At 59.2% G+C, this 27,194-nt stretch overlaps 2 protein-coding genes across 15 annotated transcripts in view; both read right to left on the reverse strand.

Annotated features, from left to right (window-relative positions):
* Nucleotides 1–937: 937 nt before the first annotated feature.
* On the reverse strand, nt 938–17,388 carry Kbtbd11 (kelch repeat and BTB domain containing 11). 5 transcript variants are annotated; one of them, XM_023702635.1, is made up of 3 exons: nt 16,160–16,178; nt 6,159–6,241; nt 938–5,972 (listed from the first exon to the last, which is right to left on the reverse strand). In XM_023702635.1, exon 3 carries the CDS (start codon nt 5,881–5,883, stop codon nt 3,895–3,897), a length of 1,989 nt encoding a protein of 662 aa, XP_023558403.1. In that variant the 5' UTR covers nt 5,884–5,972; nt 6,159–6,241; nt 16,160–16,178; the 3' UTR covers nt 938–3,894. The 5 variants fall into 5 exon arrangements, with proteins under 5 accessions (XP_023558403.1, XP_023558402.1, XP_023558401.1 ...); XM_023702634.1 differs by having other exon boundaries at nt 6,103–6,241; XM_023702633.1 differs by lacking the exon at nt 16,160–16,178 and adding an exon at nt 17,324–17,388 and having other exon boundaries at nt 938–6,241.
* Nucleotides 17,389–24,692: 7,304 nt separating this feature from the next.
* The window catches only part of Arhgef10 (Rho guanine nucleotide exchange factor 10), a 103,981-nt gene continuing 101,479 nt past the window's right edge, over nt 24,693–27,194 (reverse strand). For 6 of the 10 annotated variants that reach the window (XM_023702617.1, XM_023702625.1, XM_023702618.1 and 3 more), the window contains 2 exons: nt 26,784–26,906; nt 24,694–26,296 (listed from right to left, as the gene is read on the reverse strand). In XM_023702617.1, the coding sequence (XP_023558385.1) occupies nt 25,788–26,296; nt 26,784–26,906 (632 nt within the window). In that variant the 3' untranslated portion in view covers nt 24,694–25,787. Of the gene's footprint in view, nt 26,297–26,783; nt 26,907–27,194 lie in introns of all 10 variants that reach the window. The other 4 variants (XM_023702622.1, XM_023702621.1, XM_023702623.1 and 1 more) reach the window with 3 other exon arrangements.

Below are 27,194 nucleotides of genomic sequence, written 5' to 3' on the forward strand. Positions count from 1 at the left end.
AAACCTCATTGTTCCAAACAGCTGGCTGTTTGGGGATGCAGACTGCACATGTGTTAATGCATGGGGAAACTGTCACCATTTGGCCCTGTCTGGGACCCTCTGCAGCCCTCCTCTCCTCCTTGAGGAGAGGGCCAGAGCACCGCCCTTCCCTGGCAGGCTGCACAGTCCCACCCAGTGGAGCAGGTCTTTGGCCAATGCAGGGGACCCGTCTGCAGCAAAAACAAGCTGCCCTGTGCCAGGCTCTGTTGGTGGCCCTGCCAGGCCCACCTCTGCTTGGCTGCTGAGCCCCTTCTGCTGTTGTCTACCTAGGCTACATGGTTTAGGACCCCAAAACCCAGGGCTGGTGCTCAGGAGTGCTTTCCACGCTGCCCAGAAAAGGTGCAGGTGCCTGAGGTGCAGTAATATACCCTGTGTTCTCAAGGCTCTGATATCCTGCTGAGCTTGCTGCTGGGGACACTACCCCAGAGGCCAGAGGTCCCACCGGTGTCATAGACCTCTGCCTGCCCCACCCCACAAAGCCTGTGCCTGCACCTCCCTCCTCCTGCTGCTCCTCACACACCCAAGGCTGAGCTCCCCACCCTGCAAGCACTGGGGCAGAGCCCCGTGGTCAGAGTCCTGCCCTCACGGTACAGAGCCCCCATGGTGAGACCAGGAAGCTCTCCTAACCTGAGGCTGCGTAGGGAGCCCCCTGGCTGGGCCCTCAGGATCCTAAGTGTGTACCCCCAAGGCCACAGGCAGCATGCACATCTTTGGGAAGACCACTCTGCAGGAGACAGGGCTGGGGACCCCGCCAGCCAGGGATGGGTAGGCTGGGATGCGGGGCACCTGCATCTGCGCAGTCCCTGTCCCTTGTGAGCTCCCTCCACCAACCCGCAGGGAGACCCTGCCTGGCCCCATAGGCAGTGCAGCGCAGACAAGAGTCCAGGAGCACAGAGTCTTCCACAGGCTTTATTTCATTCTGCACATGTGGGCACACACATGAGGTTCACAGCGTTGATGCTCAGGGTGTTGAAACTCAAGCATTAGTAAACATGTTACACACAGCAGCAGCTGGCCAGAGCTCTGCCCTAAGCAGCTCATCTGGAGAAAGGGCAGCGTGGGAGTGCTAGTTAGTACCAGTGAGTCACCAGGCACTGGTGGAAGTGCCCACACATCTAGACCTTTCCTTCACCACAGATCAGCCCACAGAGCTGTTCAAAGCACCTTCAGGACACCTCCGGCCAGGGCTTTAACACCCTACAGCCCAGACCCCTTTGCAGATGAGGAGAAAGCAAGGAGGACATGACTAGTAACAGTCACAGCAGTAAAGCCAGACGCAGCCAAAAGGAGCAGTTCCACTTCCAGCCCGAGTCATCGCTGTCAAGAAAAATCTTCCAGAGGAAAGGTGAAAGGTACAAAATTGGCCTTTAAACTTCAAAATGAAGCTTTCTGCAAGCTAAGGAAAACACCTCACTAAAGCCAGCCTGAAGGGCACTGTGGCTCACATTTGCCTTAGGGCTACAACTGGCTCTGTTCTCACCTACTGGGACCTCAGTGCAGGCCAAAAGGCCTCAAAGACACCCAGCTTCCACATTCTACAGGAAGTTTCTTCAGCCCTGATGTACTAAAGCAACAGTGAAACTGGTGGGAGTGGAGCAGATGATTCATCTCTTACTAGATGCATGTAGTAAAACTATTAAGAGTTTTCACTAAGCTGCAAATGAATTTCCACAGTGTGCTTCATTCTCTTGAAGGCAAAGAAAGAAGGGCCACTTAGGCTGTGGAAACCAAATCACCACGCACCAGACCCAGAGCTGCGGGCCAAGGTTCCTGGGACAGAGCATGACCACAGGCCAGAAACAAAGCAGTGCAGAGCTAGACTCCTGCTCAACAGTTCAGTGGCCACTTGTCGGCTCCCCAGGAACCTGCAGTGTCAGCTGCATCATCCTCTCAGAGAACGGCTCTGCCCTTCCAGGGCCAGGAGATGCCAGGGCACTGCGTCACCTTTACAAGGGCTGCATCAGGCCTCTGGACTCTCACTGCTTGGCAGCCAGGAGTATGTCCACCCTCACTGTCCCTGGACAGGGCTGGACACAGTGGGGTGTGTCTCCACGGCGCCACCTCCCCCCCAGCTCCTGCACCAGGACGAGGGTGGTGTGGCTTATCCGGTGCTTTGATGGGTGTAAACCTTGCTCCGCACCCAGGGGCTGGCCCCAGAACAAAACAAGTGGTGCTGCGGGCCTCTGGCTCTGTTCTCACGAGCCTGTCACTATCTGGAAACATGCCATTTAATACCCTATCCATTCTGAAAATGGGCAGATGGACACTCATCAATGGCAATCCCTCCCCCAGCCCTCAGATCTCTCGCCACAAGATTACGGAGTCCCGGGGACTCCAGTGTCTGCCACGAGAGCTGCTCCTCTCACCACAGTGACAGCGATGGGCATGCTGCTGTGCGGCTGGCCACTGCTGGCTCTCTGCCTGCCCAGGGCCACCATCCCAACAGTGAGCGTCCGAGGATTCCTCATGAAAGCACTGCATGGACCTGATATCTGAGGAATGAAGTTATTAGTCTGGATCCATTTCATATAAAAAACTTTTAGCATCAGTAATAAAATTCTACAGAAAAAATGTACAACAATATAAAACGTACTTTTCCTTAAAACAGTGTCATCTGTTGGCTTTTGCTGCAAGGATTCCTTCTAGCCTACTTCTCTAGCATACTCCTACCAGGCAAGCAGGTCTGTTTTTCTTTCCTAAAACGATTACCCAGGTGACCAGCCTATCTTTCTGGCTTGTGTGTAAGGCTGAGCAAGCCTACAAGGCCCAGGAAACACTAACCAAAACCCTAAGTGCCACCCCCGGGTCATGCATGAGTCATCATTTCTAAACACACTTAGCAGAGGCCTTTCACAGCCACGAACTGTTCAGAAAGCACACCCTATTTCCCAACCCCCACTGATGTCTACAGAGATGCCCAGGCCCGCCCCCAGGTTAGCAAGCAAACCACGCTCAAGTCCACTGGCTTCGTCGCACTGTGCCCTCAGTGCGCTCCTCAGTGAGTCCTGGTCCCTCGGAGCAGGAACATGACTGGATTCAGTTAAGAGTGGATGCAAGACATGCCTGCCATTTGCAGAAGGCTTTTAGCTTCCTCTGGGGAACAGCAGCATTGGGCAGGGGGCAGCCTCTTGCAGGACACAACCACTTCTGGGCAGGCGGGGACATCTGCTCACCAGAGCCCTGGGATGAAGGCAGCAAGCCAGGCACCGTGGCTCACTGCATCAGTTCCGTCTGACAGGGACCCAGGTGTGTGCCCACCAGGCCTCAGTTGCTCAGGCACTACCATCCCACTGGAGACCAAAGACTTTAACAGGAACACCAGTAAGTCAGCCTCTGGAAAGGGGCTGAGGCCTCAAACTTGACCATTCAGCAGCAAGAGCTTTCTGCTGAACCACGGAGCTCATCGGTTATGATGTTAAACCTTGCAAGCCAAAAGCAAAACAGAGAATGACGACCAACTTCCCTGTGGTTACACGGCTGCTTCTCACCGTGAGGCGAGACCCCGGCAGGTCTGGCAGCCCCTCCTCCGCATGCAGAACAGGCTGGAGTGCACCTGAGCCCCTCACTGCACCCCAAAACCGTGTGTGACCCCATTCCCTCCTCGTGTAGCATCCTCCCCCCTCCCCAACTGTGGCTAACTGCACATATCCTCATGTCACTGGCCCCATTAAGCAACCCAAGCAGGAGTGCAGCGGAGGGAGGTGGTGGTACTTACTGCAACGTAGCCTGGAAGTATCTACCCTCAAAACACAGGTCGCCGCCACAGGTCGCAGAAGCCAGCAGCTTTCCCTACTCTCTCCACCTTTCCTCCTCCCCGAGTCCCACCAGAGACCCCTCTCTTTCTAACTCCCCAACCTAGGCAGCACCCTGCTCCCCTGGGTCTGGTGGCTGCTCCGGCAGGTTGAGGACAAAAGGGACCAGCACGCCTCTCACGTCCAGGGCTCCCGCAAGGGGCTCAGGGTCAAAGTGGCCGTCAGGCTCGCCGTCTCGAGGATGCATGAAGCGCCAGGTGCCCGTGCGGCTCACGCAGTAGATGTCGCCGTCCAGCGCAGCACAGCGGAAGGACTGCAAGCCGGACGCACAGGGTGGTGGGCGCGCGGGGCATGGGCTCCACTGCTTAGCCAGACAGTGGTAGCGCCACACGCTGATGGCACCCGGCCCCGCCGCGCCCTCCTCCCCACCACGTGCTGAGCCCAGGTCAAAGCGATAGAGAAAGCCATCGAGTGCCACCATGTCGGCCGAGCGCTCACGGCTGCGACTGCATGGGCACTCAAGCCACTCGTCACGCCGCGGGTCATATTTGAGCAGGCGGTAGAAGAGCGAGCCCCCTGACACGTAGATCTCGCCGTTGCAGGCGGCTGCCTCGTGTGCCACAGCGAAGGCACCCCGGGGCAGCGGCGCCACAGCAGCCCAGCGGTCTGCGCGCGGATCATAGCGCTCGACGCTGAGCAGGCACTCTCCACCCACAGCGTATAGGTAGCCATCCAGGGCCAGCAGCTGCAGCTGCGAGCGTGCCTGGCGCAACGGGCTCACGGCGGCCCAGCGGTCGGTGGCCGGGTTGTAGCGAAAGACGCGGTCCGAGGGGCGCGCGCGGCCGTCGGGACCCGCGGGGAGCACGCCCCCCGCCACGAAAAGGTAGTTGTAGAGCACGCACACGGCGCAGCCACGGGCAGCAGCGCCCTCGGGCAGCCGCGTGAGCGCGTGCCAGCCTCCGGCCTCCGAGGCCAGGCAGTAGACGGCCGCGTCCCCGCGCGTGTCCGCATCCCCAGAAGGACTCTGTGGGCGGCTCCCGGCACGCTCCCCAGTCGGCACGGGCGGGAGCGCGGCAGCCAGCAGGCGAGGACGACCGGTGCACAGGCGGCGGCGAAGCAGTAGGTCGCGCTCGGCGCCCGACAGGCGCCCAAACACGGTGGGCTCGCGAAGCACCTCTAGGTAGCGGTCGCTCATGAAGCGGTAGGCGGCGTCGCGCAGCTCAGCCAGCCGCTGCCGCTTGGCGGCGCTCAGAACCTCATAGCAGTTGTCCAGAGTCAGCTGCGGCCCCACGGCTTCGGTGGCGCGCTGCGCGGCCCCAGGCAGCTGCAAGCGGCGCGCCCCGGCCACCACCTCGGCCACGTTGTCGGGGCGCACGCCCGCCATATGCCCGCCGTATGCGTCTGCCAGAAGCAGACGCAGCGCCTCGGCGCTCACGCCCTGCACGCGCAGCACGTCCCGCGATGCGCGTGCACGGAAGAAGTCGCTGCGCGCGGCCAGCACCGCCTTGTGTGCGCGCAGCCGGCAGCCGCACACCTCAAGCACCAGGTCGGGCTCCCCGTGCGCGGACCCGACACCAGGGGGCACCGGCGGGGGCTCCCCTAGCTCGTCCAGGGACGCCGCAAGGTCCTCCTGGCGCGCACGCTCCTCGGGGGTCGCGGACTCTCCCTGGGACTCCGGATTCTGGGGGCACACGAGTTCTTTGGGGCGCGCAGGAACTTCTGGGGACACAGGATCCTCCTGTGACACAGGCTCCTCCGGCGAAGTGGGGTCCTCAGGGGTCGTGCGCTCCCCCAGGGACACGGTGCCTGCCCTGCTGGCCGCCCACTGCTTCTGCACCACGCTCGAGGGCGGGGAGTCCGCAGCGTCCAGCTCGGCGGTGGCGCTCGACTGCGGCGGGGACTCCTCCCCGGAGCTGAAACACAGGGACGCGCGCAGGCTGCAGGGTGTCTGTGCCGGGGACGGGGACAGAGACGCAGAGCCCTCCCCTGCGGCTGCATCCTGCGGGGGCGGCGGCGGCAGGCTGCCCTCTCCTGGAGCCCCGCGTGCATGATCCTCTCCGGGGTAGAGGACGCAGGACACTGTGTTCTCCATGAGTGCCGGGATCCACACGCTTTCCTGGCACGCAATCAGATTTCACTTCTGTCCACACTTTTTCTCCCGTCCTTGGGGGAGGGCGTGTCCTGCTGGTGTTGGCACAGGGCTGCCGCAGAGACTCTGTTCCTTGTGACTCTCATTCGTGTTAAGGCAAAGGTCAGTAAGAGGGCATCCCCTGTGTCCTGGGCTCTGAGCACGGGCACCCACGCTGGTCACCTGAGGAAACCCATACTGCACCAGGCGGGTGGAGTCAGGAAGTGATCTCTGCACACCTCTGCAGCCTTCATCTGTTACCAGCAGCCTTCCTGACTTCCTGTGTCAGACAGCAGCATTTCCGAAACATGCACTCTTCTTCCTGTTTGTAGGAGGAAAAAAAAAAAGGGCTCAATTTGCATTGTTCTCCGGGCTTGGGGGTGTGGTGTCAAAAGAATCTACCTAAATCCCCCCCCCCAGCCAGTTCCAGGGCTGCTGCCCAGCTGTTTTTAGTGTCCCCTCCCTTCTCCTCTCAAGTGTAGGGGGCTAGGAGGCATTCCCAAACATTCCTTGGCCTTAAAGACACAGGCAGAGCTGGACAGAACTGCTAGTTGTGTGGGCCCAAAGCAGCCAGCCTTCCGCAGCTTCTCATTTCCCACCAGGCAGCAGGACAGTCAGCAACTCCGGGACAGGCACCACAGCTGGGCCGTGTGCTCTGTCAACAGGGATACAAGAGTCTGTGGGAGGAGCAGGGACAGCTCACTGCTGCCCACCTCGGGGAGGATCCCAGGGGCTTCAGCTCCTGTGGAACTGCATCCCTGAGAACCTCAGAGAAGCCATCACGCAGCCACCTAGACGTCCAAGAAGAGAAGCCAGTGTGGACAGCAACCACAGGAAGGCAGAGGAGCCTGCAGGGAAGGGAACACCAGCACAGCAAAAGTCTGCTAGGTGGGCAGGCGCTGGCAGCTGCCTAGCCTGAGGGGGAGCCTCCAGGGTCCTGGCCAACTCAGGCCTGCGTGTGCACAGGGAATGTGTGTCTACCACACACAAGGCAGCTGAGACTGCACTTGGGTCCTTCCCTCAGCACCCGCTGCTGATTTCTCACAATGGCAATCTAGGCCCCACAAGTGCCCCGGATGGAGCTATGGGCAGTGTCCCACCGTCACAAAAAAGGCTTGTCACCCTCGGCAGTGAAATGCAGGTTTCAGGTTGGAGGTGGAGGACAAGCTCAGTCCCCTTCCTCCCTGCCCACCACTGTCTTTAGCTGTGCTGTGTACAGGGCAGCAGCGGGGGTCCTTGAGACTGGTCCCAGAGGGGGCTCAGCAGGCCACGATGCCCCGGCGTGCTGACTCAGCTGCGGCCGACCTGACAGGGCCCATGCAGCCTCGGTGGATGTGAGGATGCATGTGGAGACGTGGTGCAGGGCACCCCGGCTTCAGGGCCCTTCTCTCCTTGGAGTCCCACAGGGAGAGTCCAGACTGGGACAGTCAGCGGCGAGTGTCTTCCGGACACAAGAGCCCGAGTGTAGCATCAGCCAGGGACAGCCCTCAGCACACATCGTACTAACACAGCTTCAGGGAAGCACAGGAGACCACAGGCCTCAGAATCACACAGCATTTTCTCTCCCTTTGACCCAGCCAGGGGGACCAGAGCCTGAAGGGGGTGCGTGGAGGAGTGGGCTCCTGCTGCCCTCGAGTACCCAGCCTCAAGTGAGAGCGTGAGCCAGTGCTCTGTAGGGATGTTTGCTGTCGTCCTACCAACAAGCCAGACAAGAGCTATGTCCGGGGCTGCTGGGTGCAGGTGGAAGCTTAGCGGGGATGTGCTCTGCAGACGCCACTGCCATGCAGGAAGGGTGCTCCAGCACCTGGTGCTCACTGCCACTTGGGGAGTGAGGGCGGGCAGAGCTCAGCCTCCCCCAAAGCGTGCCTGCTGAGCCCCTCATGCTGGGCTTCCCTCCTGCCCGGGGCTCACACTGCTGCCCTGCAGTGTGGCCCAGCAGACATGTCGCTTCAGTGTCTAGTGGGCTGGCACAGCACAGCTGCGGTCTCCCTGCAGCTAACCCAGGAAAGCTGCTCCTGAGTCCAGTCAAGGACCTTCTGCACTCTGTCATCCAGCAGGCAAGCAGGGCCTGTCTGCCACATTACAAAGCCAGCAGTGCCACACCACCGTCAGGCATGTCAGCCCTGCAGCAACCATGTGCAGAGCTGGGGCCACACAGCAAGGGCCCCCCCTTGGGGCAGCACGGCACTTCCAGAAGCCAATGCCCTGGCGCTGGGGATAGCTGCTGCTTGGGTGTCTCTGGGTGCCCTGCAGAAGAGACTGTACCCAAGCAGGACGAGGCCTCCCAAGGTCACAATGACCCCTCTTCTTCCTGGTGTGACCTGTTAGTGATTTCACCTTAGCACGGACCGAGGAGTCACCCACCATGCATGTATGCATATCACATCACCCAGGTGTGGAGACAGCCTGAGCCTCCCGCTCCACATCCTGTCCAGCATGCTCTGCAGCAAGCCATGACCCTGCAGTGCGGCTACGCCGGAATACTTGGAATAACCGTGCTCCTAAGACCCTAAACCATGACAGCCCTAAGCTGTCTACGATTTAAAACAGACTACTACAGCAAAGCTTCCTCTGACAACTCCAAGATGTCAGCTGTTCTGCTGAGGTCTATGCAGGGAGCACGGGACTTTGGAGGGCTCCAGGCTCAGTTCCCCAAGAGGTTCTGCCATCCTGCTACATGCCTTGATGAGCCCCTGGGCTGGCCATAGCACTGGGGAGGGTTTTCTCACTAAACGAACCTCACTCTATCCCCAGCACCACTTTTGGGGTCAGTGGCAGATAGGATCATAGCACAGAGGCTGCTGGGAGGATGGGCAGCTCCTTCAGCTCTGCAGGCAGGGACTGTCAGAGCCACGGTGAGTGCAGCGTGTGTGGCATTATCCCCTGCAGGACAGACATTTGAACTTTATATAAAATGCCTCAGCAAAAAAATTGCTTAAAGTTTCTAGTTCACTATTCATATGAACTCAAAACAAAACTAGTATATGACTTCCTTGCGTGCACATTAGCTTATGTATTTCATGTGGACATTAGCATATTAACATAAACGTCATACTTTATGATACTAACACCAGCTGCTAAAAATGATCCTTTCAAATAGCTGTAGCAGCCGAATTGTTTTCTTAGGTCAGCAGACTTGGGAAGCTTGCCTGGATCTCTGTGGCGTAGGTGCTTGGAGACCAACTTTTACAGTGACGCAAGGGCATGGTGTTGCCCCACTGCAGATCCCAGGCCCCGGGATTCATGTGGTCAGTGGGAAGCCAATAAATTAGGCTAAGAAGATAGAACAACAAGAATACAGAAAACATAAGGAAGCCTCATCTTAGAAACTTGCTAGGGGCTGGACATGTAACTCAGTGGTACTTGCCAAGCATGCACAAGGCCCCGCGTGCAATCCCCAGGGCCATACACACAAAACAAATGCCTTTCAAGGAGGCTCAGGGCTGTATCTGCGTGCAGGATGAAATGGTGTGCATTCAGCTAAGCACCAAATGCTGCACTTCAAGGTCAGATGGCTCTCAGCCCAAAGGGAAGCAGCCAGTGCTACTGCATGCACTGGGAGGGCTGGGAGGGGCCTGCCGAGCCCTACCTGCCCTGCATGCCAGAGCCTGGAGCATGGTTTGGGAGGACATCAGACAGTACAGGGTGCCACAGCCCCAGCCTCCAGCGTCGTGTAGGAGGTAGTTTCCTTTTGACATGATCCCCACCCAGCTGGTTCCAGGGACTGAGGGTCAGGGACAGCTTGGCAGGCAGACTGAAGGCAAGCATTTTGGGGAGCATTTATAGTGCAGCATAGAAACACAGAGTGTCTGGTAGTGGGGTGCTGACTGATTAAATGAGAAGCGGCATCTGCCGTTTATCGGGGATTTGGTTAGTACGTGCCCCCCCCCAACTCCCAGCCTCACAGCCTCCGTCCTCCTGCCTGCTGCTGCTGAGGGTCCATCTCAGCCAGGGTAGGCTGGGACTGGCAGCTGATTCTGACCTCGCCGGGCTTCTATGTTCCTCTGTGCTACACACTGGGCCTGGAAGCTGCTCTGCTGGGCAGGGGTCCTCAGCCCATTCAGCAACAGGCAAGAGCAGAGCCCAGCCACCCCAGCCACCGCCTTCTTGGAGTTTCAGGGGTTCATGCAGGTCACATGGAAGGGAGCCTCACTGGAGGAGACTGACAGAGGCCCCAGGCAGAGCTGCATGCAAAGATCTCACAGCCCACCCTTAGGTCTCAGGACATCCTGGGTGCACTCAGCTCCAGCTGCCCTGGGTGTTCACTCTCCAGCCCCTGACCCCTTGGTCAGCCCTGCCCCCCTCTATGGTCCTCAGAGGACTGGGGACATACAGACGACACTTGCTTTCTCCTGGGTGCAGGAGTCCTGCAGTCATGTGTCACTATTTCCAAGTGCCTGCCCTGCAATAAGGGCCAGTGGCGGAGCCCCTGCTGGGCTTGGGAAATGTTCCCATGCTCCACCTGCAGGGAGGGCTCAAGCCTGGCAGGAATCCTGGACAGCTCACCTGGGTGAAGGCAGGAAGAGCCAGGCTCTTCAACACCAGAACCCTGGGAAAGCCCGGGGCACGTGTGTGCAGAGGTTGCCGCAGGACAGGCTTCATGGTCAGACACCCGCACCACACATGGCACACAGGGTCTCTGCCCTCTGGGTCCGGGTGGCAAGGTGCGGTGTGGGAGCGCCCTTGGGTCTGTCCCAGGTCTTACAGCATGCCCTGTGTCTGGCACACCCAGGCCTGAATGTCCTCAGCCCTCAGCTCGCACACCCCAGGTCACCAGATACCCACATTATCTCAAATTAGAAATGGTGGTGGTTTTTCAGCACCCCATGTTCTGTCCCCCGGGGAGAGGCCACTCCAGGAAAGTTCCCGAGGACCAGGTCTGCAGCCACGGGGATGGGGGTGAGCAGCATGCCTGCCCCAGCGCACACCACCGGGCTCCGCAGCACACACCCACGCCCACACCCGCACCCAGCAGCAGGCCTGGTAACGACACCCTGGCTTCCTGCCACTGCTGGTAATAACACCCAAGGCGGCTCTAGGGAGCAGAGGCGTGGAAGAGCTGCTCTCCAGGAAGCAGACACAGCCTGGCCTACAGCAAGAACAAGGCCAGGGTGGCTCCCCTGGCCATTTCTGGCTACAAAGCCAGGGAGATCCCTGTAGTCAGACTCCACGTACAGAAGCAAAGCACAGAGATCATCGAGTGCCCTTACACCAGAAGGCATGTTCCAGGTCTCTGAGTGAGCCAGCATCTTTGAATCCAAAGCACCTGCCCTTCCTGGGCTCCAACTCCAGACCAGTCATACAGCAGACAGATGCCCAGATCACCCCCGGCTCACTGAGGCCCCGGGGGGGGGGGGGCACACACAGGATGCCACCATCCTCAAGTGTCTGCAAAGTCCTGGTCCAAGTCATCACTGCGGGCAGGTGTGACTGAAGTACCTTGGGGCACCCTGGACAGCAGGCTGAAAGAAGCTGCAGTTGGAAGCGTGAGCCACCTGGGCTGAGCACCCCACCAGGCAGGGGCGCCCCACGGACAACCCAGCACAGGTCAGGCAGCGGCAGGCACTTAGGACTCCCTCAGTGTGCAGGGTCACCAATGGATGGGTCCCAGGGTTGGGCCACGATGCCTGTGTACTGTCACGGACATGGAGGACGGACTGAGCTGTCCCAGGACATATACCCTGGCCGAAACGACTTCTTCAAAGGGACGTTCCAGGTTAGAAAGGGCGAAGACTTCAGTTCGCGGTTACCATGCAATGTCACTTATGCGCTTCTCCCTCTCCCTTCTCTGTGTCTTGGTCTGTTCCCAGGTGTGAAAGACATCATCTACCTTTCATTTGCATTTCTCATGTAGGAGAAGCCATGTGACACTTATGCTCAGGGTCTGGCTCACCTCAAGGTGATGCTATTGCCTCAAGACCCAACCTTCTATGATGACTCAAATCTGTCCTTCATGGCAGAGCAGTGCACCACTGTGTATAAACATCCCAAGGCCAGGACCACCATACACAGAGCCCCAGCTAAGGGCCACCTGGAGGACCTTCCGGGGCAGCAGTCCCCCAAGAGCTTTGATGTCACACACAGGTGACCACAGACCCATGCAGGTCTTCCTCGCTGCAGCAGACTGCAGCAGGGACTACTCAGCACCCAAAGAGCTGGCTGAGCCTAAGGAAAGCACAGGTCCAGGCGTGGCTCTGCTGGCAAGTGGCAGGGACTCGAACTCAGGTCACAAATGCCCCCTCAGGCCACCACTGACTGTGGGGGCTGACACCCTCCTGGCCAAGCCCCACCCCCAGGCACTGGAGGCCCCTAATGAGCATGGCTCTGCCTGGGTCCTGAGGTTCCCATACTCCTCTGCAGTTTCCATCCCTACACCACACCCAGCCTGGATGCCTAGTCTTCTCAGGCCAGGCATCCCTGAGGGGGAAGGGACTCACACCTTGCTTTTAAGTGTACCCAGCTCTCTGCGTCCTGGGCTAGCGTCTCCCTCCACTTTACTACAGGTGATCGGGTCCCAATGAGAGCTCCTGCTACAGCTCCTCCAGGGCTTCTGGTGTCTGCAGCCTTGCTCCTGTCTCATCTGTCAACTTCTGTGTCCAGGCAATTGCCCCAATGGTCTGCTCTGATTCCTGGCTGCACCTACTGCAGGTCTTTGCCTTGTGGTCACCATTAGGCCCACAGAGAACACCTTACAGCTACCAGGAGCCAGGCCATGATGGGCTGAAAGTCAGTTTTCCCAGGAGGGCTTCAGGACAGAGGATGCATCCAACTCTGGCTGGCAGGTCCTCCTCCCCTTGGGCTCTGGACTACCTGACATGGTTGGAAAGAGGCCACCAAGGCCTGGCCACATCTCTCAGCAAAAATGGGACTTTCAGAAATTTAAGAGTTGTTTCCTGGGGCCGGGGAGATGGCTCAGTAGAATAAGCGCTTCCCTGGCAAGCGCAAGGGTCTGAGTTCAATCCCCGGCTCTGCCAAAAGAAGAAAGAAAGGGGGTGAGGGAAGAGCTGTTTCCACAGCAGCTTGCTGAGGCCAGGGACAGCTGTGTGAGATTTGGGGGTGCCTCTGTCTGTGGCATGAACCCAGCAGAGCACCAGCAGTGCCAGGCAACTGTGCAGGCTACCACTCCGCCAGCCTGGGGCCCACACAGCACACACTGCCCTCTGCAGGTACTACCAGCAAAAAAAGGGCCTGGCTGCAAAACAGGCACTGGCGGGGGGAGGAAGGACTCCAGGGTGGACCAGGAGCCCAGGGCGGCCTCTGCCCCAGAGCCAGGCTGGACGCATCAGCTGCTTTGGTCAGGACTGCTGCAGAACCCACCTCGTCTCCCAGCTTTACTATCCACTCTAAGAGGCCACCGTCCCCCTCGTCAGACCCAGTCTGTGTCACTGTCAAGCACTGTTATTTTAGAGGAGATCCTGAGATTAAGATTCAAATTAGCAGACTGGGAGGAGCAGGGGTGGGCCTCACGTAGCCAGGTGACAGCTTTAAGAGGTAGGCTCCAAGGCACCCAAGAAGAGGGAATTCGGTCTCCAGATGCCGCAGGCTGCCCGCAGCACCAGCTCTTCCAGGTACGTGCCCCTCTGCTGCAGCACCCAATGCTGGAAATGCTTCCTTAGAGGCAGGGATTCACAGGGGCGGCGGCGGCGGCGGCTGCAGGCTGGCGTCCAGGACCACACCGGCATCTGCTTGCTTCTGGCCAGGGCTTCATGCTGCCACACGAGAAGAGCAGGCAGGGTGCAGAGGTGAACCCCGGCGGACCCACTGTCTTGGTGGTCTGTCCAGCTCAGAGAACAGACCCGTCTGCCCTGTGCAGGAGAGGCACGTGCCCCCTCGGTGCCCCAATACCTCTCACAGGACACAGCCTCCAGATGAGCTTTCAGGGGCACACCGGTCACACCCACGGCACCTGCTCCCTGGCCTGCAGGTCTGGACCTGCACCGCCACCGCTGCAGGAGGCAACTCCTTAGACCAACAGTCAGCCAGTCCACAAACCAATGTCTCAGGACCTAGGGAGATAGCTCAGTAGAGTAAGCACTTGCCTGACAAGTGCAGGGCCCCGGGTACCACACACAAAAAAAGTCTCTCTCCCTCTGCACACGTGCATGCACACACATGTGCACGCGCACACACGCGTACACGCATGCACATACACATGGCCATTGGTTCCGCTGCTCAAGGAGCCCTGACCAGTCTGGGGAAGGGGGTTATCCCTCTGGGGCTAGGGTGAGTCCCAGCGGTCAGCATCTACACCCACAGGAGTGGCATCTGAGGAGGCCAGGCACTGCTTGAGGCTCCATCACTCCATGTCTTGCACAAGGCCCGAACCTTGGCTGAGTCTGACACCACAGAGGATGAGGGCACCTTGGTGATGCTGCCCTTTGTCTCATGGGAGGTTGGAATCTGGTGTCCCAGGGCAGTGGTGGCAGAACACGTCCCAGAGACACCCTGCCGAGCATTCCATTCCATGTACTCTTCCTGTAGCGGGGCAGGAATGCAGCCGAGTGCAGGTCCCCATCCTTTTCAGCAGGCAGCCCTAGACCACAGGGGACAGGGCAGGCTCCTCAGGGAGAAAGGCCTGGCTTCCACCTCCCCAGCTTCTGCAGGGCACAGCACTTAGCCACAGAGACGCCTCAGGAAGAAGCCCAGCTCCAGGACCCTGCCTAGCCAGTCCAGGGCACAGACAGGGTGCCGGAGCTGCCCAGAGCTCACCACTGCGAATTCCCTGCTTCAAGCCAAGCAGCCACTTCCCTGAATCCAAGCCAGGGGCTTCTGGAGATCGCTGCCCCACTGGAACTGCAGACTCTTGGGCAGGGAGTGCTGTGGCCACATGGAGTAGCTTCCTTTTTGGTCCTGATCCTTTCATGCAGGAACCCAGGTGCTGGCAAAGGTAACCTCCAAAAAGTTTCAATTCCAGTCTAAAAGATGCCCACTGCTCATTATTTGCAAATGTCAACTCAGCATAACCACAGTAATTCCAAGAAAAATCAGACATTCCAGGCCATGCGGTGCCTCAGGGTAGGGCATCCGCGGCTGGTGACTTACCAGGCCAGGCTCTGTGCCAGCATCTGGCCCACCCCAGCTCCAGCCAAGTGGTTCCAGGTGTGCAGGAAGCCCTGGTTCCTGAGCAACCTTGTTGCTGGCATTTAGGAAATGCTGAAATGTGACCTCAAACCGAGGCACCCACCACCACAGGGTTCTGCGTTCCAGAACACAGCAAAAATCTAGAAATCCGGGAAAGCAGACTGCAGGATAAACTTGGCTTCCCGGAGCCACTGTCAAAACTTTGCTGAACACGTGAAGCTGCGTCACAAGAAAGGGGCGGCCTGGAGTGACGTTGTTGGGTGAAGCCCAGTCATCCCTCCAGGTCTCCCACCCTCTCTGAGCAAAGTGCTCGGAAGGCCACCTCAGGGCCACATCAGAGGCCGGAGGTACCACAGGCACCAAGCCGGGGCTTTGCCATTGGACTGAGATCCACACCTCTGTTCTCTGCCTCCCTGGGCCCAAGACTGCCTTAAACACGTAAGCAGAATCCTGCCCTGCGTGGAGCCCGAGACACCCGGAGCGCCTGCATCTCTGACCTTTGGCACTCCAGGGGCGACGACTCTAATAAAAGCACAAGACTGGGGTGGGAGGCTCAGGGAACAACCGAGCTCCCAACCCCCAGCTGGGTAACCGCTGCTGCAGCTGTCGGGAAGCAGAAGGCGCAGGGAGCGCCAGGGCAGGACTGGGTCAGGGCTGCCGTGGCACTGAGCTCTTTCGGTTCCCGAGCTGGGCGCAGGGGAGTTCCCGGTTCCGGGGCGGGCCCGCCGGGGAGGCCCGGGAGGGAGGCGGGGTCCGGCGGCCTGGGCTCGCTCCTCATTGGCATACGGCGGGCTCCTCGCGGAGCCGAGATGGCGCCCGGGTCCCGGCCCCCTCCCCCTTCCCGTCCCAGTCTCTGGCCGCAGCCCCAACCCCAGCCCCGGACCCCTGGCCGACCCTCCCCGGCCTTGGCCCCGGCCCCCACCAGTGGTGTGGCGTGGAGCGGGGCGCAGCTCCCACGCGCCCCCTGAGCAGTGCTGACCGCGCCGGTCCAGTCGGCCGGGTTCACTGGGGCTGGGGTGCGGCCTGGACCCCAGGCCCGCTCCGCCTGCTCCACTGTTGCGTCCGGGGGCGATCGCGCGCCTTCCTCTTCCCGGAGCCAGGGGGGACAGGGAGAGACGCCTCCGCCCGCCTGCTGGATCGTGCATCCCGCCGCCCCTACCTCGCCGCCGCGCTCTCCCTCCACGCGCCCAGCCGGACGCGGCCCGCGCGTGCGCACGCGCTCCCTCCGCACCTGTGTGAGGCTGGGGCCGCGTCCGCGTCGCGTGCTGGGCTGGCACCGCAGGGTCCCCGGCCTCCGCGCGCTCCCGCCCTGCTCGGGCACGCGCGAGTCCGCCCACCCGCGGGCTCGGGGACGCGGGAGGGACGCTGTGGACGCGGCCTCGCGGTTCCGCAGCCCCAATGGACCCTGAGAGCCCTAGAGTACACTGGGGACTCTGGGCTTGAGAACTTGCCGGCTAACTCCAGTGAAACAGCGTCCTTCGTGGAGAAATAGTCCCCATGGAGCTTCACTGAGAGGGCGTTCTGTCCACAATGCCAGCCTGCCTCTTAGTGCATCCTCTCCGCTCGCTCACTCGCTCTGGTGGAGAATACGTTCGCCTTCAGACCATTCTTGGCAGAGAAGAGTCAGGGACTGGGCTGGGCGCTGGAGGTTCCCCACCTGACGAGCCCCTGCAGATGTCACGGCTGTGGCACCTGCCCCCCACCTCACCCCCGCACTCTTGGCTCACCATGGGTATTTTTTAGAAGGAAGAAAAAAAAATAAAGCAAAACATCTGCCTCGCCAAGATGTGCACTGTGTGGGTGCCACCGTGTATTCCCACTATGAAATGACTTATTTTTAAGGTGGGCTGTGGTCCAGCAGGCAGAGAGTCGCAGAAGAGCCCTCTGCTGAGTTCAATCCCCAGTTGGGGTGGGGGGAAGAGCCCTCTGGGCAAGGGTCCCCTCCGTCCCAGACAGTCAAATCCTTGCCTGGAGCCCAGGATGAGATGACTGGAGCAGCCCGCCATCTGTCTGTAAGCAGGAACCCAAAAGCCTAAGGCGCATCTGTTCAGCTCTGAGCAGAGCACCTGCACCTAGCAAAAATAACTGATAAAGGCCTACTAATATGCCACTGCAGTCTTCTTGGCCCAGATGTAGACCCCAGCCAGGGCCACAGAGCAGCGCTGGCCCTGACAGGTGGGCTACAGACTGGGGCGTCATCCTCCACATGACTGTCTGCTGGAATTCTCCACCACCTTTTGCATGGTCCTGTATGAAGGGTACTAGTGTCCCCTTGGGCCCAGTGGAAGTACACTGACCACTGTGTTCCTGGCAGGACACTCACCTCTTGCTCTGCCTTGCCCCTGGGCGACGCACGAGAGGAAGACTGCCTGAGGGCCCTGGTCCTCAGCTTCCTCCTGTGGAAGAGAATGTCTGTTCCTGTGGGGAGCAGGTGCAGCTGCTGGGCCTTAGAGAGCTCGCCCAGTGCTTTTAACAGCCCACAGGTCTCTGTGTACTGCCAACCCCTACAATTAAGTTCCAATAACTGCCAGGAATAGAGCCAATTGTTATAAGCACTTCCAGCTCCTTGGCATGGAAAAATAATTAGATGTGTACTAGTTGGAAACAGGGTTCACTGATGCCTTTGAAATTCGGTCTGTACCATGTAAAGGAAAAGCCATCTCCTTCCGTCTGCAGCCTGCAGCCCCTCACTCCCTGCAGCTCCCAGGAGCTCCACCTGTGCACTCTGGAAAGCCTCTCCCTGCATTCTGAGTGGCTGTGTCCCAGAGTCCAGTTCCCACATATGCTGGAGGCCAGCACCCAAGGACCTCATGTTCAGGCAGCAGTGCCTAAGACTACTGAGGACAAGGATGGGTGGCGCACGATGCCAACCATGTGCACACGGCATGTGCACCAGCCACGTCATTCTGGAAGTGCGGACCACAGACAGGACCTGGCTGCAGGTGCCCCTTCTATGCTGATCTGAAGGGAGAAAGAGAACAGCTCAGCTGTGAGCTGCCCCCCCCACTAGACTTCTGTTGTGGCTCAGAGGCACTCAATGGTCTAGGTGTCCTTCAGTACCACCCGAGAGGCAGTAAGTGCTTGGCATGGAAGTAGTGCGGTCACCAACTTCGTAAGCCATTAGTGCACTACTGTTAATCCTAGTAAACCTTTTCTTCCCCAGAAAATACACCTAAAATAACTTTTTCAATACTGGGTAATGAGGCCAGGGGCTTCACACTGAGCTACATTCCTGGCCCATTTTATTCTGTTGTAGACAGCTGAATTAGACAGAAATATTATAGGCAGTCAGACAGGGCCACGCCCTCAAGGAGACAGGATGGAAGACAAGGTGACTTTGCAACTTTGAATAAGACAGACACTTCTGGGGCTGGTGAGATGGCTCAGTGGTCTAAAGCACCTACTTAGAACAAGCTTGGCAAAGCACAGGGACCGCGGTTCTATCCCCCAGCACCACATGCCAGCCAGCCCCGCCCCCTGGTGGGCTGAGCTGGCCACACACACACACACACAAAGACAGACACTCCTGGTATGGGCCAGACTTCCAGGCAAGAGTAAGAAATGCAGCCACCTACTTCCCCAGGGATGGGCAGCAGGAACTGATATTCTAAATAGGTATCAATCACCTTGAAAGAGCGCAAATGCGTCACTAACCCAACCCACAACAGGAAGAGACCCTGTTCCGTATTTGTGCCCACTTGCTAGTGACTTGCTTCCACATTTGGTATTGGATTTAATCAATTTTTCCTGAGCAATGGTGCTTATAATCTCATTGATTGACCATAGTTTTGTTCCACCTCATGTCCACCTAAGCGAGTTCCCAGGTTCTCTACCACCTTAGACCTGCCTCATCACATGGTTTTCCTCTTTTTTTTTTTTTTCTTTTTTTTTTGTTGTTGTTGTTTTTTGGCAGAACCAGGGACTGAACTAAGGTCCTTGCACTTGCCAGGCAAGTGCTTATTCTACTAAGCTGTCTGTCTCCCTGGCTGGTTTTCCTCTACAGAAGTCCTTTGTTGGGGCCGGGGTGATAGCTCAGTAGAATAAGCACTTGCCTGGCAAGCGCAGGGTCCTGAGTTCAATCCCTTGTACTGAAAAAAAAAAACAAACAATGTTAGTAGTTTCATATTGTGTGTCTGCAGCACAGCACACACCAGGCAGGGGGCCTGCTTCCATAAGTGGTGGAGGCAGCTTGCTGTTCCGAGTCCAACCCACCTGGGAGAGCTGGCTTGGCCATGGTCACGTGAAGTGATGCCTGTCCAAACAAATGACAGGTCCGGGCTGCAGATCCTACGTCAGAGGTTCCTGAGCACAAGAACCCAGAGTTGAGTACGACATCCAGAGTGCTGACAAGAACCGAAATCTGGCTTTTGCTTGATTCCCCCCACGCTGACTTTCCCCAATCTGGGATATGTTTTGTGCTTTGAACTAAATATGAAGCTAAAACCTTCACTTTTGGGGCTGTGTGTGTGGGTGCCTCTCAAAACTATTAAAGTAGCCTGATATGGCAGATGCTAAGTGCTTGAGGTCACTGGCCATGGTCGCCCAGGTGGACAAGCCAGGCAGTGTGAGGCCCCGCATGTGGGCGTCCGCAGTCGTGCCAGACCCTTGGCAGCCAGAATGCCTCTTGCTGTCACACCAATCTGTTCTAAATCACGTTGCTGCCACAGAGAAGGAAGACCAGCAACGGCAGAGGCCGTGCGGGTGTAGCCAGGCATACTCTCAATTAAAAACAAACTGCTGATCTTGAGCATACAAAATGACTATGAAGAATCTGACTTTCCAGTCGTTTTGAATACGTATCTGCAAATCCTTGAAAGTGTGCTCCATTAGGAGGGGTGGAAAAGACTCCCCAAGGCGCACATTGGGGAGGATTCCTGGGCTGGCAGCTTGAAGCTGGGGCAGGCTGCATTGTGTCCTGCAGACAGATGGCACCTCAGGAATGGAACCGTTTGGAAAAGGTCTTTACTGAGGCAACCAGATGAGACGAAGCCCTGGGACCTGGTTCAGTAGGGCTGATGTCTGCACAGGAAGAGGAGCCTGGGACTGAGGCAGACTCAGGCCAGGGAAGAGGGCGAGGACGGCCTGTAGCTGTCAGAAGATGGGCGTAGTGGCAAGCCAGTGATGAGGGAGCAGAGCCCTGCTGGCGCCTTCTAAACAGAGCACTGGGAGGAGCTCTGGGCTTCAGGGCCGTCTAGCATGTGACAGCCCAGGACCCTGCGCAGGGCTCTGCGTCCGCCCTGTACAGCGGCTGCCAGGATGCTGCACCAGGTTTCTTGTTTTGACTTTCAGGACATTACGCCTGATTCCTTTTGTATTTGCAGACAAAAACTTTTAAGAAGGTTCAAGCCACAAAACCATGTCCACAGTGCTGGGTGCACCAGGTGTGCGCTTGGGGTCCGCTGGCATGGGTCTGAGGACTGGGCTCTGTACAGGCTGGGCTGCCTGCCTTCTGCTGGCTGGCCCTGCTTTGGGTGACTCAGCAGGAAGGTCTCCCAGTGCTGTCTGTTGTCCTTCGAGGCCTGGCTTGCAGGGTGGGCGCGCTGGACGTGGCCCTGTCCAGGCTCCCCCAGCAAGGGGGAGGCAGTATGCTTGTAGCCCTCCTGCCTGGGGAGGGCTGCAAGTGTTCAGAGGGCTCTAGGCGATTTCTTAGGTTTCTTGTGTAAGCAAAGATCTAACCACCCAGCAGGCAAACCCGGAGTCTTCCACACAGACCGCCAGTCTCTTTCTGGCTGCTGTTTGGAATTAGAGCTGAAGATCTGCGGGCGCCAGGAGAGCGCCTGTGGAAAACACCTAGTCACTCTTGGCTGGCCTCTCAGCGAACCCCAGCCTCTGGGTGTGTGCATGCTCTGGGCTTTGCCCTCGCGAAGGTTCTTTGTGCTCTGGGGCTCTAGCTTCTGATCCTGGGTCCTGGGAAGAGGGTCAGCGCTTGAGCACATGACCCCCGGGGTCACAGGAGGTCCAGGAAGGGAGCCTGAGGTCTAAAGCAGGGCAGAGCCCCTCCTCCAGCTCCTGGCTGGCTGGGCCCTGGAAGCCTGTCAGGGGCACTTCCTCTACCCTACACCACTGCTCAAGCAGGAGAAAGTGAATGAGCTGCTCCAGTCTCTGGGTCAGGAAGCAGAGAGGGGCGGAGCGTGGAGGGGAAGGTGCCCCGGAGGCATTGCCGTGTGGCCTCCTACCCCGCCCCCTCCTCGCCCGGACCTTCACCTCCGGAAGTCCCGCCTAGGAGGCGCGGGTGCCTTCCTTGTCCCATCCCAAGGCTTTGCTTGTGTCCTGCTGAAAGGCAGAGCCTCAGCCGGCCTCCAGCTCCCAGGGCCTGGAGAGGCTGAACGGAAAGGCAGCAGCCTCTCAGCAGCGCGCTCATTTACCTGGACTGCCGCCCCTGGCCCACCTTGGGGACACGCCCACCCTTTCGGAGGCTCAGCTTTCCCAGCCTCCAGGAAGCCCCCTCTGAGCCCACACTGCGACTCCTGCTCATGAGGCACACACGTAGTGAGGTGGTCCGGGTGCAAACGCCACCCCGTGCCTAAGAACAGCATGGGACACACAAATGGGCCTTTCCCGCGGCCGTGCGGCGACAGCTGACCCTAAGGGAGAGCAGCCTGGAGCCTGAAGCCGAGGTGGGAGCCTTTGTGTGGTGGCATGGAGGCCCCGCCACGTGTCCAAGCTGCTTCACTGTGCTGAGGCCTACAGGACCAGGACTTGCTGCCAGGCTGACCCCTGGCCGGGGGACCTCCTGGTACCCGGAGCCCACGGCTGGGAGCGGCATGTTGAGCGGCCCCACTCTGTAGCCAGCGGGGCCCTGCACTGCCTGGGGCCTGCAGCGTCCCCAGCAAGAACGACCGCCCGTGCGCTTATCTCCCACCGAGCCCAGCCCATGGCGTTGAGTGAGAGCAACAGCTGAGTGCCCTACCAGTCCTCCGGAGGGCCTCAGTAAAGGCCGCTGAAACTCGACAGGTCCAACCACCCAGCTCGCAGTCTGTGTCTGTCCGAAGAGGCGGAGAAAATGACTCTTGGCCCAGGAGCTGTTCTTCCCGTGGAGCAGGAACTCTCCTGTCTTACTCCACGTCAAGCATTCAGGGTGGACGAAGTACACACCTACACTGTCGGGTGCACAGTCATTTCCTAGCCCAGACCCACGTTTTTAAACTCAGCTGGAGCTGCGTTGCTCAGCGGAGACAGCCTCCGTGAGAATTCAGGGTATCTGAAACAGCAGGATGCCATGTGTCCGTGGGCACGAGGAATTGTGCATCCGGTCTTGACGGTGAAGAACACAGATGGATCCTCTGGGACGGGACCAGAGCCAGCCTGGGTTTCGGCCTGGGTCCTGCTGATGTGTGGGCTCCCTGCACTGCTCCTGGACACTGACCCCAGGGCCACCCAGTGGCTACGGGAGTTCCCTCCCCCAGGCCAGGGCCAAAAAAGCCCTGGCACAGCCATGTGTCCCCTACTGGTATAGATGGGGTGGATCACTCCTGGTTGAGACCCACAGAACAGAAATCACATAAATCACATGAAAAATCTACTTTTTTCATGAGTAGATAAAAATATAAATAAGCCCCCATCCCTTACCTAAAGAAAGCCATTTCCTCTGCTTCTGCTGGGAATGCGTGCAGGGCACCCCTGTCTCTCGGGCTACCTGGGAAGAGCCCTTTTGGGGAGCCCCTGCAGCTCCTCTGCAGCCTTCCGTGGTTCCCCTGCCAGGGGCCCAAGGCCTGTGTCCTGGGCTTCCTCAGGCAGGACAGGCTGGAGCTGAGAGCAACAGCAGACCCGGCTCCTCCATGTGCTCTCCTGGTTCCCGCAGTCAACGCCACCCTGCTCTTGCCTGGAGCCCCAAATGGCCACCCCTCTTCTGGGTCTCCATGAAGGGCAGGGCTGTTCCCAGCTGTGCAGCTCCCCCATCCAACCCCTTGGGAGCCCTAGGTACCAGCTCAGAACCCTCAGTTTGCTTGGGAGCCCCCTTTCCAGCCCACCAGCCCGTGCAGCAGCACAGCTGGTCAGGGACCCACAACACTTGAGTTCAGAGCGATGGGCTGCGTGAAGCCACTGCTTTCTGCTTGGTCTCTACCTCAGCGCTTTGTTCCCTCACTTTGCACCCTGGCCAGATGCCAAACAGAACAGTTGGGCCATTGTGGCCGAGCCTGGCGCTGTTGTCCCTGCCTGGACTCTGTGATCCCAGCCACCCAGCCTGACAAGGCTGTGCTGAGAGGGTGGCCAGGCTTGTTGGCTGTGACCTCCAGAGAGCTGGGGCCCTGACACCCTGCTGGAGTGGCCACACCCAAGCCAGCCCAGACAGACACAGAGGTGTCTGGTGGTCGCAACCACTCCGGGCAGGGCCTTCCCAGCCTCATGTCATGGGTAAAGATGAGGCTGCGGCTCTCCAGCCCCTGGCCTGGCTACCTGCTAGCACAGGGCAGATGCCCAGAAGCACAGCTGCCATGGCCCTGAGAGGGGCTGAGAGACCCCTACACATGGGCACACTTGTGGCATCCACCTCAGCAGGGCCCCCCTGCCTGCTTGGGGAGGGTTAATCTTTCCCAGAGCCATGAGAAGCCAAAGAGCCTGAGGCCGGGTGGGAGACAGCTGCCTCCTCTCTGTATTTGCACTTGAATAAACACTGTCCAATAGTTGCTGGAGGGAGAGCAGCCTTTATTAGAGTATGTGTATGCATGTGAGCACGCATGTGCTTGTTGTGTGTGCATGCATGACTGGGGGCAGAGTAGTTTCTCAGAGCTAGGTGACCCCTGCGCCACCACTTGCTGGGTGTGCAGGGCGCTGCTCACGGCATGGCCCTGAGGAAAGCCTTACAGCTGCCGAGCCATGTCTCCAGGGCCTGCTCAGCTCTGAGGGAGGATACAAGAACATCCACCTCCCAGAGCCTCCTCAGGGAAGAGTAGCATCTTCACGTCCACCAGCCAGCCAGGTTCAGCAGCGAGGTCTGGGCCACTCTACACTCGTCACACGTTGACACCCGAATGCGTGAAACTTGCAGAAAGGCATGCTGATCAGGAGTGCCCCCACAGCCATCAGTGCACGTTGTCCCTGTCGCCCAGGACCCGGGGTCTCACCCCATCCTGAGGAGGCACGCTGACTGCAGTTTGCTGACAGCCCCACTCCACAGGAACTCTGAGGGCAGAGCAGGTGACGCTTCAGAGAGCTCAATCTGGCTGTGTCCCACTGGCCTCACCGGGCACCAGGCAGCTCCAGAACACAGGGCCTACAGGAGGAAGGACCCCTGGGGAGCGTGGAGGTGGGAGGGTCTCACATCATGGCTCCCATGAAGCCCAGCTGTCCTCACATCTTGGCATCTGCTCCCTGATATGGGACAGACAGGAAGCAGCATGGCTCTGGTCTCCTGTGTTGAGAGGAAGTCCAGGAGCCAAGGTGACACAGCATGCCACCAGGAAGAACAGGAACCTGTGTGGGACCCAGAGAGTGAGCATCCGGTCCCACACATACAGCGGCAGGAAGCAGAGGACCCCAGCTCCGCAACAGCTCCCCTGGGATTGCAGCCCCGCAGCTGAGCTGGGGCAGTCCCTGTGCTTGCAGGGACTGGTGACACCCATGCGCTGCTGTTGGTGAGTACTGCTAGGCTGTGAAGCTCGGCCCACTCCGTGCCTGCTCCCACCCCAAGCCCGCACCTCTGGGCAGCCAGGATGCCAGGCACGGCCCGGGGCACGGGGACAGGCTCTGGTCTCAGCAGGCCGCTGGTGGTAATATTCTCTTGGGCCAGCTCAGGGCTGGCTCGAGCTGTGGGCGGTGGAAGGTCTGCTTCTTCCGCTGCCACTCTGGCTCTTTCTCGGCTGTTCCTGCCCCGCTGGGCCTTCTGCACAGGAAATCACAACCTGTAATACTGTCTTTTTAAATAAAATGACTTTATTTTTGCAATCAGGGAGCAGCTGACAGTTTAAGGAAGCTCAGAAGTACACACAACTCGGCAAACGCTGGCTAAGTCACATACTAGAACCTCCGTCATCTGTAAAGTGCTGAGACATCCTGTGAAGCTCGACTTCAGCCTTCTTTCCTCCCAACCACCCGGGATGCACACATGATGAAGAAGCTCCAGGGCAGTGCAATGGAGCCTCCTTGCACGAGGCAGCCCTGTGCCCACGGCATGCAGGCCAGCGTGTTCCTCGGGGCGTCCGCAGGGCCAACACTCTGGGGAGGTCTGTTCCAGGCTGGTCTCCACGGAGGGTCAGAGTGGACCCCACTCCAGGCCCACGGAAGTGGGGGCTACACCGATGCACTGCCCCTGCTGAGAGGCCCCCACACGGTGGGGCGGGAAGCACTCAGTGGCCGGGCCACTGGGGTCAGTGCTGACAGGTACTGAGCCAGGTGGTTCAGAGCACAGGTTGTGTGTGAGTGACCCAGACATACTCTAGTGACTGAAAGGCGGCTGCTAGCTTTTAGTAGGAAAATGCAATAGAAAAACAGTGCTTTGTTAGCATACACAGCACACACAGGGACAGCGCTGCCCCAAGTGGACACCTCGACAGTCAGGTGCCTGTGGCCTGGCTCTCGACAGGGTGGCTGGGGACCCTGGAGCTTCAGAGAACCACACGGTCATAGCAACGCTGCATCCCCCAGATTCTCCAGGTGTGCAGGCACCAGTACAGGTGGAGGCGGAGACAATGGGCTTTTCACGGAGAGCACTGCACTGTCACGAAACCGGACATGTGGGCTCCGAACTCCTCGGGCCGCGTGCTGCAGTGTGGACAGGGAGGCCGGCAGGGGGCTGCCCGGCGTGCACCGCACAGCGCCTCCCTAGGGCGCTGCAGACGCGACACCTGCTACGCACTCAGCAGTGGAATCTGCCAGACCATCACAGAGGACACCAGCTCCTCGGGGGGCGGCCGCGCTTTCCTGTGCACATGCCGGTGGCCCTGGCCCCCGCACACCACCAGCGCCGAGCTGGCCTTGGCCCTGCGAGCTGGCCGTGCCCTGCTCCTCGTGGGGGCAGCAGGGTCTCTCAGGAGGTCACAGATGCTGCTGTCCTCAGACCCATGCTCCAGTGAGCTGGAGCCGAGGGACAAGCTCGGTGACCCCAGTGGGGGCAGGCCGCTCTTCTGAGGCCCAGGCCCTGGCCAGGCACCCAGCCAAACAGCTGTGTTGGTGTCTCCCTGGCTGGGAGCCAAGGTGGACCCGTCCCCAGAGGGCATGTCCTTTCGTTCTTCGACCGGGAGCTCAGGGCCGGGAGGCGGGCTGTCTCTGGGCTTGTCCTGGTCCTTGGCAGGCGTGGTGGCCAAGACAATGAACTTGACCGGGCCATTGTGTGCATGGTAGGAGACCATGCCTCTTCCTGCAGAGGAACACAGCCAGAAGCAGAGGTTACCACGAGGATGGGCGGGAAGGGTCCCCGGTGCCTCCCCGCACAGGCTGCAGCCCCCAGGGGACAGCACAGCTGGAGGTGACAGAGCAGCACGCCTCAGCGCATTCTCCTTGTGCCTGAAGAAAGCGTTACAAGGGTCCAAAATGGGGTTTCCGGCAGTAGAGCCTGGTTGTGGTGACCACGCCACACTTTCATGAAACAAGCTGGACACGGTGGCACATGCCCACACTCCCAGAGCCCCGGGAGGCTGAGGAAGGACGGTGGCAGAGCCGGATGCGCTGAAGGAGACCCTGAGGGCAGGGAGGCATGGTGGACGTGGGCTTCCAGGATGGAAGTAAAACAGCCAAGCTGAGGGCCAGGTTCGGATTTTCGGCACTGCCTCCCAAGGATTGCTTGTACTCTCACCCCCGACTTTCCTATGCTCAAGCGTCCTGGGGACAGGTCTGTGCCCACTCACCGGTCACCTTGGGGATGCCCTGCAGACGGGGGACTGGCAGAGCCACGACAACCCCCAGGCTGGTGCCGACCATCAGCAGGCCGTGGCAGACGAGCAGACTGGTCACGGACAGCCGTTGGTGGCCTGTGGGGAGAGGGCAGTGGCAGGCCTGGGGCAGGACACACCTAGGCGCTCACACTGAGGCCCTCTAGGTTGGAGGGTGGGTGGCCAGTGCGCTAGCTGCAGCTGAGGCTGCCAGCCCTGGCTGTTCTCTGGCTGGGCCTCCCAGGAAAATCGAGCAATGGCATCCATTTGCTTAAACCACTTGCTCCTCTGCAAGGCAGCCTCACACACCTGTGCACGTACCTCCCCCTCACCCACAGCACACGCCCACACACCTGTGCACGTACCGCCCCCTCACCCACAGCACAC

Source organism: Octodon degus, unplaced genomic scaffold (genome assembly GCF_000260255.1).
Source record: "Octodon degus isolate 3935 unplaced genomic scaffold, OctDeg1.0 scaffold00155, whole genome shotgun sequence".
Taxonomy (NCBI): domain Eukaryota; kingdom Metazoa; phylum Chordata; class Mammalia; order Rodentia; family Octodontidae; genus Octodon; species Octodon degus.

Excerpts from the sequence above, each read along its gene's own strand:
- Kbtbd11 (XM_023702633.1), bottom strand. The coding sequence starts at position 5,883 with ATGGAGAACACAGTGTCCTGCGTCCTCTACCCCGGAGAGGATCATGCA.